The following is a 13,089-nucleotide window of genomic DNA, read 5'->3' on the forward strand; positions in this document are numbered from 1 at the left end:
ATTTCAGAGGATGTACGAAAACACCTAGTTGCAATGGCAGAAGTTTGCTTCAGGGCCATGGCCCTCATGGAGAACCTCTCCTAAGGGGAGTGAGGAAGGGAAATGTGGGGTGAAAGCCCCCACACAGAGTCTCTACTGGGGCACCTCCTAGAGGATCTGTGAGAAGAGGGCCACTGTCCTCCAGACCCCAGAATGGTAGATTGACCAACAACTTGCACCATTCACCTTCAAAACCCAGACACTCAACGCCAGCTTATCAAAGCAGCTGGGAGAGAGGTTCTACCCTGCAAAGCCACAGGGCTGGAGCTGCCCGAGACCATGAGCACCCACTTCTTTTTTTTTTAATTGCATTTTAGGTTTTGTGGTACATGTGGAGAACATGCAAGATTGTTGCATAGGTACACATGTGGCAGTGTGATGTGCTGCCTTCCTCCCCATCACCTATATCTGGCATTTCTCCCCATGCTGTCTCTCCCCAACTCCCCACCCCCCGCTGTCCCTCCCCTATTTCCCCCCAACAGACCCCAGTGTGTAGTGCTCCCCTCCCTGTGTCCATGTGTTCTCATTGTTCAACACCCGCCTATGAGTGAGAACATACGGTGTTTGATTTTCTGCTCTTGTGTCAGTTTGCTGAGAATGATGGTTTCCAGGTTCATCCACGTCCCTACAAAGGACACGAACTCATCGTTTTTGATGGCTGCATAATATTCCATGGGAGCACCCACTTCTTGAATCAATTCTGGAGTGTTAAGATTTGACTGACCCACTGGATTTTGGACTTTCACGGGGCCTATAGCCCCTTTCTTTTGGCCAATTTCTCCCATTTGGAATGGTTGTATTTACCCATCCCATTTGGAATGGCTGTATTTACCAAATGCCTAAACTCCCATTGTATCTAGGAAGTAACTAACTTGCTTTTGATTTTGCAAGCACATAAGCTGAAGGGACTTGCCTTGTCCTGGATGAGACTTTGGACTGTGGACTTTTGAATTAATGCTGAGATGAGTTAAGACTTTGGTAGACTGTTGGGAAGGAATGATTGATTTTGAAATGTGAGGATATAAAATTTGGGAGAGGCTGGGGTGGAATGATATGATTTGGCTCTGTGTCTCCCCCAAATCTCATTATGAGTTGTAACTCCTACAGTTCCCACATGTCATGGGAGGAACCCAGTGGGAGGTAATTGGATCATGGGGGCAAGTCTTTCCCATTGTGTTCTCGTGATAGTGAATCAGTCTCATGAGATCTGTTGATTTTATTAAGAAGAGATCTGCACAAGTTCATTTCTCTTTTTCCCTGCTTCCATCCATGTAAGATGTGACTTGCTCTTCTTTTCCTTCTGCCACGATTATGAAGCTTCTCCAGCCATGTGGAACTATAAGTCCAATTAAACCTCTTTCTTTTGTAAAGAATCAGTCTTGAGTATGTCTTTATCAGCAGCATGAAAATGGACTAATACAATACTAAACACCTTGGGAGAAAATAACTCAGCCATATGTATTGGTGCCACTACAAATTTCTGATCTGTAAGTGCAGCTAGGCCCTCAGTCCCACTTTATCATCTTTTTATTTTTCTTTTATTTTTTTTTTTTTTCAAGATGGATTCTCATACTGTCACCTGGGCTGGAGTGCAATGATGTGATCTCAGCTCACTGCAACCTCCACCTCCCAGATGAATGCAATTCTCCTGCCTCAGCTTCCCAAATAGCTGAGATTACAGGCACACACTGCCACACTCAGCTAATTATTATTATTATTTTTTTTAGATGGAGTCTTGTTCTGTTGCCCAGGCTGGAATGCAGTGGTGTGATCTCGGCTCACTGCCACCTCACCTCTGCCTCCCAGGTTCAAGCGATTCTCCTGCCTCAGCCTCCTGAGTAGCTGGGATTACAGGCACCCACAACCACATCCAGCTGATTTTTGTATTTTAGTAGAGGCTTGGTCTCACCATGTTGGCCAGGCTGGTCCTGAACTCCTGATCTTGTGATCCACCCACCTCAGCCTCAGCCTCCCAAAGTGCTGGGATTACAGGTGTGAGCCACCATGCTTGGCCCCTGCTTTATCATTTTACCTGACTCTCAATGGCTCCCTTTTTATACCCCACAGCAATAACTCCATACCATCACCTCTTCTCACTCACCTGCCCCATCGATGAGCTTCTTTTTAGGAAGCCACCTGGTCTTCTCTTTTGGGAGAAAATTGAAGTGGGGTGTGGGCTGGCTCCAGCAGGCCCTATCTTGTGGGCCCCTTGCGCTGATGGTCCCTGCCTATTTCCCACAAGTGGGCCTCTGCCTGAAAGGCCTTCCCTCTCTTTCCTTTGCTCTCGCTACCCTACATTTCCTAAAATTCATTCACTTCTTTTTCATTTCCCAACTTAAGGGAAAACTACGAACCGCCCCCTTCCACAGCTGACCACCTCCTTTGTGTTCTGATTCTATTGTATGCACTTCCATTACAACACATCACATTATAGACACGATCATGTTTCATTACATTTATCTATTTATGTGTCTCTCCTTTAACTAGACTGAGAGTCCCTTGAGAAGAATTATTGTATCTTATTTGTCTTGTTTGCCCTAGCACTCTAGCACTATGCCTTTAATGTTTTGAGAAATGAGAAAAAAGAAAGAAGGAAGGACGTCTCCAGATGGTGAGTGGTGTGGCCAAGCCTCCCCACTCCACAAACACACACCAGGGCACATCAGTCCTGACTCTCACCTCCTCCCGGTGATTAATCTGTTTAGAGACCAAGGCTTGCCCAGAACCCCAGGCAGGAGCTCACACTCATCCAAATGACAAGTGCATAGGCCTGTCCATCAAACCCGCTTCAGAATCAGGAAGGCACTCTTGGCTACCTTGATGCTCCAGACCATCTGGTCAGGTGGCATAGCGCCCACTTGCAAGGTCACTTCCTTACTGTCCTGAACACTACAGATTATGCTGCCAAGTAAACTTTCTCTTTGAACTGCCACAGGAAGTCTTCAGGACTAACCACTGGTAGTCCTTTCATCATTCACATTTCTGTTTTAGCTCCCAACTAGGTGGCAAGGATATTTCTCCAAAGCATTGTTGCCATTTTCTAAGTCGTCCTGGGCACATTAGAATGATCTGGGAAGGTAGAGAGGGGAAGAACCCACTTCTCAGGTTCCTTTTCAGTGGGAAGGCAGGCAGCATGAAAAGGTATAGACCATGAAAACACGGACTCACGTTCTGCCGTCTCAGGGGAGTGCCCAGTCTGCTTAGTCGACACTGAACCTAAATCAAACCATTTGCTTTAGAAGTGATTAATCATAAACTATGGGTCACATCTAAAAGATGTCTTCTTTTGTATTCAAAGGAAGTCTCTGCCTTAACAGTAGCAATGGATGCGAGGGAAAGCTGCAATGCACTTCTTGTTGGCAGTTTTGGGTTGGGATTTGTTTGAAGATTCCTTTAAACATCTAGGGAGTAGTCCATGATGATGAAAGACTGCTTACAGCACAGAGAAGGTGGATGAAGGGCAACCATGAACAGCTCTGTGCAAATGATGCACATCCTCAGCCAAAGTGAAAAGGAGAGCCACACTGCAGGCACAGCTCCTAGGGCCCAAGGTGGATATGGATGCTGGCTTCACACAAAACTGACAGCAACACTTTTTGCACCTGGTCAGTGCTTCCGATATTTTGTCTTCCTATAGGTTCCTGCGTAGACAAGTGAAGTCAAACTTGCTAAAACCAAAAACAATCCAACATAGAGCATATTCCAAAGCAAATATATTACAGGGTTATCTGAAAGGACACCTCTACCTCTGCCTTCCCTTCCTACGTTTTTGGGGAGGATAAGGCAAGACGACATGGAGGTGACTAGAAACCCTCATCCTTGAAGACTCAGCATAAAGGCACCATCTCTGTGAGCCTCTCCTTAACCGTTGCAACCCACCGTGATCTTCCCTCCCCCTGAATTCCTATAAGATTTTGTCTTGTACTATATCACGCGCTGACTGGCATTATTAGAGAGTCAATGGCGTTCAAAGCGCTGGCCTCCCCAGTTCGCATGAGGTCCTGGAGGACGAGGTCTGCTTCTATCCGTCCACCCTGCCTCTCACATTGAAGATAGCAGATGCCCAAAATATTTGATCGTTTCCATAAAGCCACCAGCAAATGTGATTTTGTGGTACAGTATGTAAAATTTGAAACATAAATCTACCTCTGTATTGTTTTATGCCTTATATTTTGCAATTCCTGACAACACATGAGGTAGGCTGTGTACTGGGGACGCGCCATATGGGCTCCAGGGGAAAAGGGGTGAATGTCAAGGCATATCAGGCCAATGAAACTACGCCTCCACGGGATTGAAATAAACCGGATTATTGACAGCGTGCCTAAGCAGTAAGAAACAGGCTTCATTTAATAACCAGAACTGGGATGCGTTTTAAGGCGTCTGGAAGGACGGGTCTCTGCGGTGACTGCTGCTGGCGGCTGTGTTTCCCAGCACTTCGGGGAGCTGCGCCCGCCCTCGGCGAGCACGCGCCCTGTGCGCGTTCAGGCTCAGGCTCGGAGACCACCGCGCGCTGCTGCCGTCAGGCCGGCTCCTCGCCAGCAGAGGGCGCCGGGCAGCACCGCTCCTCGGGACGCGCGCGGCCGTCCTCCCAGCATGCCTCGCTCCCGTCGACGTCGACCCGGAAGCTGTCGCCGGCGGCCGGCCGGCAGCCCTAACGCTGGCTGGGTTGCGGAGCGCCGTCGCCGGGGTTTGCGGCGGCGGCGGGCCGAGGCCAGCGGAGAGGACCCCGATGAGCCCATTTCGGGTCGGGGCTGAGTGTGGGCGCGCGGTTCCCGGTGGCGTGTGACCCAGTCCCGGCCGGCCGCCGCCGTCTGTGTAAGTGTTCGTGGGCCCCAGGGCCCTGCCCCGCCCGCCCCGAGCCCGCGAAGAGGCTTTCCGCGTGGGGCAGTATGAGGGCCGCAAAGGTTTCCTCCAAAGCCACACCTCGGCTGGAAGGGGCGAGTTCGAGGGCTCTGTTAGTGGTAGCCTTGGGTAGACGCGGAGCTGCCGCTGTCGCTTTGCAGTGCCTGTAGGCCTTGGAGGGCTCGGAGCCCCCGTTCCCTGAGCAGCACCCAGATCGCGCCGTATCTGAGACACAGTTCATGCCCCCCTTCCAGACTCTGAGGTAGAATCTTGGCTGTCATCTGGGGAAGCCACCTTGTCCGTTCAGCCATGAATACAGAAACAGTGCCACCGTTCCAGGAGACTCCAGCTGGAACCAGCTGTCACCTCAGTAACCTGTTGAGTAGCCGGAAGCTGATGGCTATGGGGGTCTTGCTTGGCTGGCTCCTGGTCATACACCTTCTGGTCAACGTGTGGCTGCTGTGCCTTCTGTCTGCATTGCTAGTGGTACTGGGAGGATGGCTGGGCTCCAGCGCCACTGGAGCGGCTTCAGGTCGACTGCACCTGGAACGCTTCTTTCCAGTGGCCACCTGTCCTCCATGCCCTGAGGCAGAAAGGCAGTTGGAACAGGAGATCAACCGCACCATCCAGATGATTATTCGAGATTTTGTGTTATCCTGGTACCGTTCCGTGAGCCAGGAGCCAGCCTTTGAGGAGGAAATGGAGGCAGCTATGAAAGGATTGGTCCAGGAGCTTCGGAGGAGGATGAGCATGATGGACACTCGTGCTCTTGCCCAGAGTGTTCTGACTCTCTGCGGTTGTCACCTGCAGAGCTACATTCAGGCAAAGGAGGCCACTGCAGGGAAGAGTGGTCCAGTTGAGCCTTCCCACCTCTGGGAGGCTTACTGCCGGGCTACTACCCCACATCCTGCTGTGCACAGCCCCAGTGCTGAAGTCACCTATACACGTGGCGTTGTCAGTTTGTTGCTTCAAGGGCTGGTGCCCAAGCCCCACTTGGAGACCCGTACCGGACGCCATGTAGTGGTCGAACTCATCACGTGCAATGTAATCTTACCACTGATCAGCAGGCTGTCAGATCCTGACTGGATTCACCTTGTACTTGTGGGTATCTTTTCCAAGACCAGAGATCCAGCACTCTGCCCAGCCAGCACCCCCGAACAGCCTTCAGTACCCACCTCTTTGCCACTGATCACTGAGGTAGAACAGCTTCCGGAAGGGAGAGCCCCTTCTCCAGTAGCAGCCCCAGTGTTCCTAAGTTACTCTGAGCTGGAGGGTCCTGCAGGCCCCTCCCCAGAGGTTGAAGAAGGTCATGAAGCTGTAGAGGGAGATTTGGGTGGAATGTCTGAAGAAAGAAAAGTAGGAAACAACTCATCTCATTTCCTACAGCCGAACATTCGGGGCCCCCTGTTCTTATGTGAAGACTCAGAGCTGGAGTCTCCGCTGTCTGAACTGGGCAAAGAAACCATCATGCTCATGACTCCAGGCAGCTTTCTCTCTGACAGGATTCAGGATGCCCTGTGTGCCCTAGAGGGTTCAAGGGCTCTGGAACCCAAAGATGGTGAGGGGTCTGAAGGAGCAGAGGCTGAGGAGGGTCCAGTGACAGAAACAGAGACAGGCCTGCAAGTCTCCACACTGAACCCCTGCCCAGAGATCCAGATTGACACAGCAGACAAAGAGATAGAACAAGGAGATGTTACCACCTCTGTTACAGCTTTGCTGGAGGGGCCAGAAAAGACCTGCCTCTCACGGCCCTCATGCTTAGAGAAGGATCTCACCAGTGACATGGGCTCCCTTGATCCTAGTCTGCCACCAGTTCTGCTTTCCTCCTCTCCACCTGGTCCTCTCAGCTCAGCCACCTTCAGCTTTGAGCCCTTAAGCAGTCCAGATGGCCCAGTTGTCATCCAGAACCTTCGTATCACTGGCACTATTACAGCCCGAGAGCACAGCGGTACCGGATTCCACCCATACACACTCTATACTGTGAAGGTAACAGGATTAAAGCCGGGGGTGCTCATCTGGGCTAGGAGTAGGTTTGGAAAGCGATCAGTGAAGCAAATGTTCTTGGGGAAGGGATGCGCTTAGTTTGAAGTGTTTCTTTCAGTAGGCATCTATCTCTGTGAATGGTCTGAAGCTAATGTGTAAGGCAAAGTAGCATTTATTCTGTACTCACACAAACAATCCTGGAACTTTACGGCTGCTAGAATACTGAGGGTTATATTTTCAGTGGTTCCCAAACTTGGCTGTACCTCAAAATCACCTGAGCTGCTTTTCATATGTACAGATTCTGGCAGACTCTGATGTCTTCCATCTGAGAATTTCTAAGGAGGATTCAACATTATGACATTTTCAAGTAAGACAGAATGGAAGTAATTAGAATTGTATATGTGTGAAGACACACACACACTCACACATACGTTCCTTATAGGCAAGTTGTAAAAGTGCAGATGTCCGGTCATAAAATAACTGAGAGTAGCCTCAAAGGACTGGTATGACTTTGTTAACATTTTGCCTGCCTTTTTGTTCAAATTCTGGGTGTCTCTAGGCCATGCACCTTTCTCACATTTAAGTGTGGGTTCTGGTTATTTCATCTTATTTTAATGACTATTCCAACACTGATACTGAACAGCAGGGTTTTTTTTCTCCTCATTAGCAGAAAAATTAAGTTGATGGATAGAATTTTTAAGTTCAGTCTTTCTCCCATTATTTATTCTTTTTTGTTGCTGCTAGATTTTGACATCTGCTACTTGAATATCAATAGTTCAATATTCAATAGAAAAGGGTAAAGTAAAAAATGAGAACAAAATAATATAGCCAATTAGGAGTAGTTTGAAATTGGGTTTAGATTTTTATATGGACATAGAACTGATTTTAAGTTGTATACTAATATTATTATACTTTCTGATGGTATAATAATATGGTATAATTTTCAGTGTATATGATGAAAGGAACCACAACAGTATTGAAAATTGGCTCTCAAGGAGCAGCATATTCCACAGAAACTCTCATTGTTCCCAAATGCTCCCTCCCTTTGTTCTTAGTTTCTTACACTTACTATGTGGCCATTGAGAGCCCCACCCTGAATTCCACCTGTCTCTCTTACCTGGTCTTCTCAGTACTGTTCTGAGGGATTACTTTGCTCACATCAGCTCATAATGAATACCTTATCTTTCTCCAAAAAATTGTAAAGCACCAGTCACTAGTCCCACCAACAAGGAGGTAGTATTTTCCATCCCTTGCCCACAGTATACCTCAACAAAAAAATAATAACCTATTCCTAATGCGAAGGTGCACATGTATACTTCTCCCACGGCATTTCATTGTGTCTTAACTACTCTGTCAAAAAGTGTGCCCCCTCGCTGAGTTGCAGTTTCCATGCTATCCGTGGTGTTCACTCTTTGGGGAACATGAGGTATAAGTCATCTTTTCCACATACCAGCCCTCTGAGCTTATGAAGACAGTGGACTTTGACTCCTTATAGCATCTCCATTTTTCATGTGACTTCTGATGATATAGGTGATAGGTACTTAGAGAAAAAATTCAGTTCAGCTCTAAGAATAACAATTAAGAAAATTAATCTGCCTGACAAAAATACCCTTTAGTTTATTCCAGGTAAACAAATGATTTTTATCTGCTGTTTGGATTATTTGTTCTCCCTTTAACTAGTATAAATAATCATGGGAGCATATGGCAAAATGGTTTTCACCTTATAATGTTTAGCCCTATAATTTAGAGGTGATATAGGAAGTATCATTTTTATGGATATTATGCCTTCTATTCAAATATGCATTTGAAAAATAGTTACGTAGCCATTTTTGTAAGTAAATAAAGTATCTGGGAGAGGGAGCTTTCAGATGAAAGTGGTAGTATGGAGCAGTGGAACTCATTTCTGACTTTTTGAGCAACTAGATACAGGAGGTTCTGGAACAGAATAGGAGCATCTCCCTCCCTTTGTTCTAAGTGTCTTACTCTTACTATGTGGCCATTGAACAATTAGTACAGCCAGAATAGAAGATTGCTGAAACCTGGCTGATTCAGTCAATCAATTTGTTCACTGAACAGTACGAGACAGCCCTTGACGGTGAGAACAGCAGCGGCCTGCAGCAGCTGGCCTACCACACTGTGAATCGCCGCTATCGGGAGTTCTTGAACCTGCAGACCCGTCTGGAGGAGAAACCAGATCTACGCAAGTTCATCAAAAGTCATGAGTTTTCCCTGCTTGCTTCCCACGTCGAGCCACCCTGATTGGCCTGTTGGTTTATGGGAGGGTTAAGGGAGGAGAATGCAGTTTCAAGGTTCTCTGCTCCCTGGGTTTACTTCAGGAGTTTTGAGGTTTAGTGCTGGACACAGCAGCAATCACATTCTTTCAGAGTTAGTCCTTTACTGCCAAATGCTTTGTCTGCAGCCTCAGCTAGTTTAAGATTAAAAAAGAAGTGTTCACGTTTCCACCTGTGCCTGTTAGTGTGAGGAGTTAAATTAACTTTTTCAGATTCATAGATTGGTGGTTCTTCATATAAAATATTACCCAGAAGTTGTTGCCACCTTCTTTCATTTAACAACCAGATCTTTTGTGTGCTGTTTGACAACTCTCAGGCAGGGGAATCTTTTTTTTTTTTTTTTAATGTAATAAAGTTTCACTCTAAGAATGAGCTAGTAACTGGTTACTTTGTTTTTTAAAAATGGCGATGATTGCCAAAATAAACAGTTTAATAAGTTTGGGCATAAATTATACATTTTCTTTCTTAATAGCTAACACTGAGCCAACCTTGAAAATACGTGCCAGGTTCTCTTCTAAGCACTTCACACATGTTAGCTCTTTTGATGCCCCCTCAGCCTATGAGATAGGTACTCCCATTATCCTCATCTAATAGAAGAGAAACAAAGTCAGAAAGATAACACGAATTGCCATAGATCATTGTTAAAGTAGGGAGCTGAGCCCAGATTTAAACTTGGGTTACTGGACTTTAGAGCCCTCACTTGTAACCACTGGAGTCTTGTATGGATCATATGGATTATATGTATATTTGGAACTCCTGAAATTTTTTTTAAACCAAGGAAATATATTCAATATTTTCTTTATGCATTTTTTTATGTAATAGCTCTCTGAATGTTAAATGAGTGAATATTTTGGGCTTTTTTGCAGATGTGAAGGGTCCTAAAAAGCTCTTTCCAGATCTTCCATTTGGAAACATGGACAGTGACAGAGTAGAAGCCCGTAAGAGCCTCCTAGAATCATTCCTAAAGGTCAGCATTCTTCTCTTTTGGCCTTGTTCTCATTTTAACCTGGGTGTCTAACCCCAGAACACCAAAGCCAAGGTGGAGAGATCTGGGGACTGGAATCTCTCTTTAAAATTCTTTTGTGTGTTTTACCTTTGCAGCAACTCTGTGCCATTCCGGAGATCGCTAACAGTGAGGAGGTGCAGGAGTTCCTTGCTCTGAACACAGATGCTCGTATTGCCTTTGTCAAGAAACCATTTATGGTCTCTAGAATAGACAAGGTACCAACAGGGCCACTGTGCTCAGCTTTAGTTTCTATCTATAAATGGGAAGGATTCATCAGAATGGAGGCAGTCCTTGAAAAATAAGAGCAATAGGGTGTGGGAAGGGGCAGCACAGAGGTGTAAATAGAACATGGTCTCGAATTGTCAAGACCTGTTGCCAAATATTGGTCGAATCATCAGCTTGCTGAATCACAGGGAACAGCTGCTGGGAAACAGTATCCCAACACTCTTAAGTGTACATATATCTCCTGGGGGTATTACATTGTTATGCTGTTGGAGGCATGTAAAGATAGATCTGTGTCTTCACAGATAGCTGGCAGGAGCGGTGGTCTTTTGGAGGATAAAGGTCATTTTCAGTGTTGGGTCACCCAGGAAGAGAGCCCTAAGACAGGACACTAAGCTGGATTTAGAGTGGTATCATGGTTCTCCTTTACAGTATGGAGAAACTTGTACCTTCTTCAGGAGGTTGTCTCAGCACCTATGGAGATGGTGGAAGAAAGACATTTGTGTAATATGTCGGAGCTTGTAAGCAGTGATTACCAACTGATACAAGCGTTTCTGGGGCAGAAGTCGGAGGCTTATGTTTATCAAAAGTGGCATGTGTTTTGTAGGGCTGGGAAACACTGACTCATTGGTGGAAGAGGAGCCTCCCTCTTCTCATCTAGGCTTGGAGCAACAAATAAAATGGAATTTCATGTAGTAGGTGTTAGGGGATATCCACTGCTGTAGAAAAAACAACAAACTAAAAAGGGATCAACTGGGTAAATGCCCAGAGTTCCATGCAGATATGGTTCATCCATTTCCACATCTACTTACTGGTTGCCTGTTTTGAGCCAGGCACTCTACTAGTTGCTGTCCATACAACAGTGAATGAGAAGATGAGGACCTCCCCACCCTCACAGGCCACAGCTCTGTGATCCTGGAGAACAAGTTGTATTTTTAAGCTGCGTTATCTAAATTCATGCATCCTCAGTGTTATTCCCCTGGTTTGTTCTCCCCAGTCTTCACTGTAGTGTGTTGACCACTCACTTCAGCCTTGACTTGGCTATGCTAGCTTACTCCTTATGGAGGAATACCGCAAGAATTAGTTAAAGAAGGCATGGTACTGCTCTGAGCCAGCAGTGTTAATTAGCAAGAAGCACCAGAGGAAAAGTAAATGTTTCATTCTGGTACTTTGACAGTTTAAGGTTTTGTTTGCACATTGTCCTTTTTAGCAAATACCTGTATGTCATTTTCCCGTTCTTGTTCTTAATCTTCAGTGAGGATTGTTTTAGTTGGTCTTTATGCCAGAGAAGTTTATATCAACTGCAGGTACCTTGGTTTTGACCTGAGTGATTTTTATTATTCTTTCTGTACGTAAAGAAGAGAAGTTGTTTGAATTGATTAGAAAAAGTGATTGTTTGCTCTGTGTAAGTTACTCTAAGCGTGTTAGTATTACCTGTGCCCCTAAACTGTATTTTTTGTTTTCGATCATCTACTTCACTTTTCCTTTCTCTTTATAGTCCTACCTATGTACCTATGTACTTCCACTAATGCACATCTTGATGAAGGTGTTATCAATTTGGAAACTTTTTTATATAAAATCACTTTTTTATATAAAAAAGAAAATTGAAAACTACATCACCAGCCCGCAGAACTCTTAAGTTTTTATTTATCTCATTATTCATTTTGGCTTCTTTTCCCGTCGCATTGTTTGTTTTACTCCTCAAGGAAAAAGATATTTATGGTTGTGGAAAAAAGGAAAGATAGTTGCCGCTAAGTCATTAGCTGGTATTCAACCTTCCTACTGGATAAGGCTTTGCTAGACAGCCTGGCCCCTCTCCTTGTCCTGTTGCATGAAGTGCTGGGGGGGCGGGGGGGGGGGCGACTGCTCGTTTGGCGATTTCCGTCTGTGGATGTGGATGGTCTTACTGACCCTGCACCTCTGACTCCTGCAGATGGTGGTGAGTGCCATTGTGGACACCTTGAAGACAGCGTTTCCTCGCTCTGAACCACAGAGTCCCACAGAGGAGCTGAGTGAGGCCGAGACGGAAAGCAAGTCCCAGACAGAAGGCAAGAAGGCTAGCAAGTGAGAAGCCCTCAGTCACCCAGGGACCTTTCCCCAGTTCTCAGATTGATCCCAATCCTCAGCCAAAGCTCACCCTATTCTCAAGCCCTAGAAGAGAGGAGGTGGGTCAGACATACCAGTTTTTAGGCAAGGCTAGACCCCAGGCTCCTCAGTGCCCCACCTGGAGGAGCGTGCAGTGCTGCAGAGACAGCACTGCTGAATGTTTGCATTTGCCATGGGAACCCTGGGCCCAACTGACCAGGGATGGTCTCTAGCATATGGATACTCTCTTTCTCTTTTCCTGGAAAATAGAGATGTTTCTTTCCTAGTAAGAATTAACTCTTATAACTGATCTCTGTTTGCCATCATTTCTGGAAATCTTGGCTCAGAAGTTGCATATATTAGCAATAAACAGGAAAGGGCTAGAATGGAAACCTGCAGGGCCTATTTTAGGAACTGGTTGACTACCATTACTCTCTCTTGCACTAGGTCCCAGCTGTTCCCTGGCAGCATTCAAAGCCAACATGTGGCCAGCAAAGGCACCACATGTACCCTTAATGGAAATTTCACATATCTGGGTCCTTATGAAGAAGGAGCATCTGTGTGTGTGTGTGTGTGTGTGTGTGTGTGTGTGTGTGTGTGTGTGTGTGTGTGTGTGTGTGT

General features: G+C 46.2%; 1 protein-coding gene across 13 annotated transcripts in view; it reads left to right on the forward strand.

The window, feature by feature from the left end:
- The first annotated feature begins 4,632 nt into the window (after positions 1–4,632).
- SNX19 (sorting nexin 19) overlaps positions 4,633–13,089 on the forward strand; it is a 68,032-nt gene continuing 59,575 nt past the window's right edge. For 12 of the 13 annotated variants that reach the window (XR_004270787.1, XM_032284947.1, XM_032284950.1 and 9 more), the window contains exons 1-5: positions 4,655–6,867; positions 8,941–9,079; positions 10,022–10,122; positions 10,257–10,376; positions 12,317–12,447. Coding sequence is in view for 12 of the 13 variants with exons in the window: in XM_032284947.1 (XP_032140838.1) it covers positions 5,191–6,867; positions 8,941–9,079; positions 10,022–10,122; positions 10,257–10,376; positions 12,317–12,447 (2,168 nt within the window). In the remaining variant the exon portion in view is untranslated. Of the gene's footprint in view, positions 6,868–8,940; positions 9,080–10,021; positions 10,123–10,256; positions 10,377–12,316; positions 12,448–13,089 lie in introns of all 13 variants that reach the window. The other variant, XM_032284943.1, reaches the window with a different exon arrangement.

This window comes from Sapajus apella, unplaced genomic scaffold (assembly GCF_009761245.1).
Source record: "Sapajus apella isolate SASKATOON/1434 unplaced genomic scaffold, GSC_monkey_1.0 scaffold16, whole genome shotgun sequence".
Lineage (NCBI taxonomy): Eukaryota > Metazoa > Chordata > Mammalia > Primates > Cebidae > Sapajus > Sapajus apella.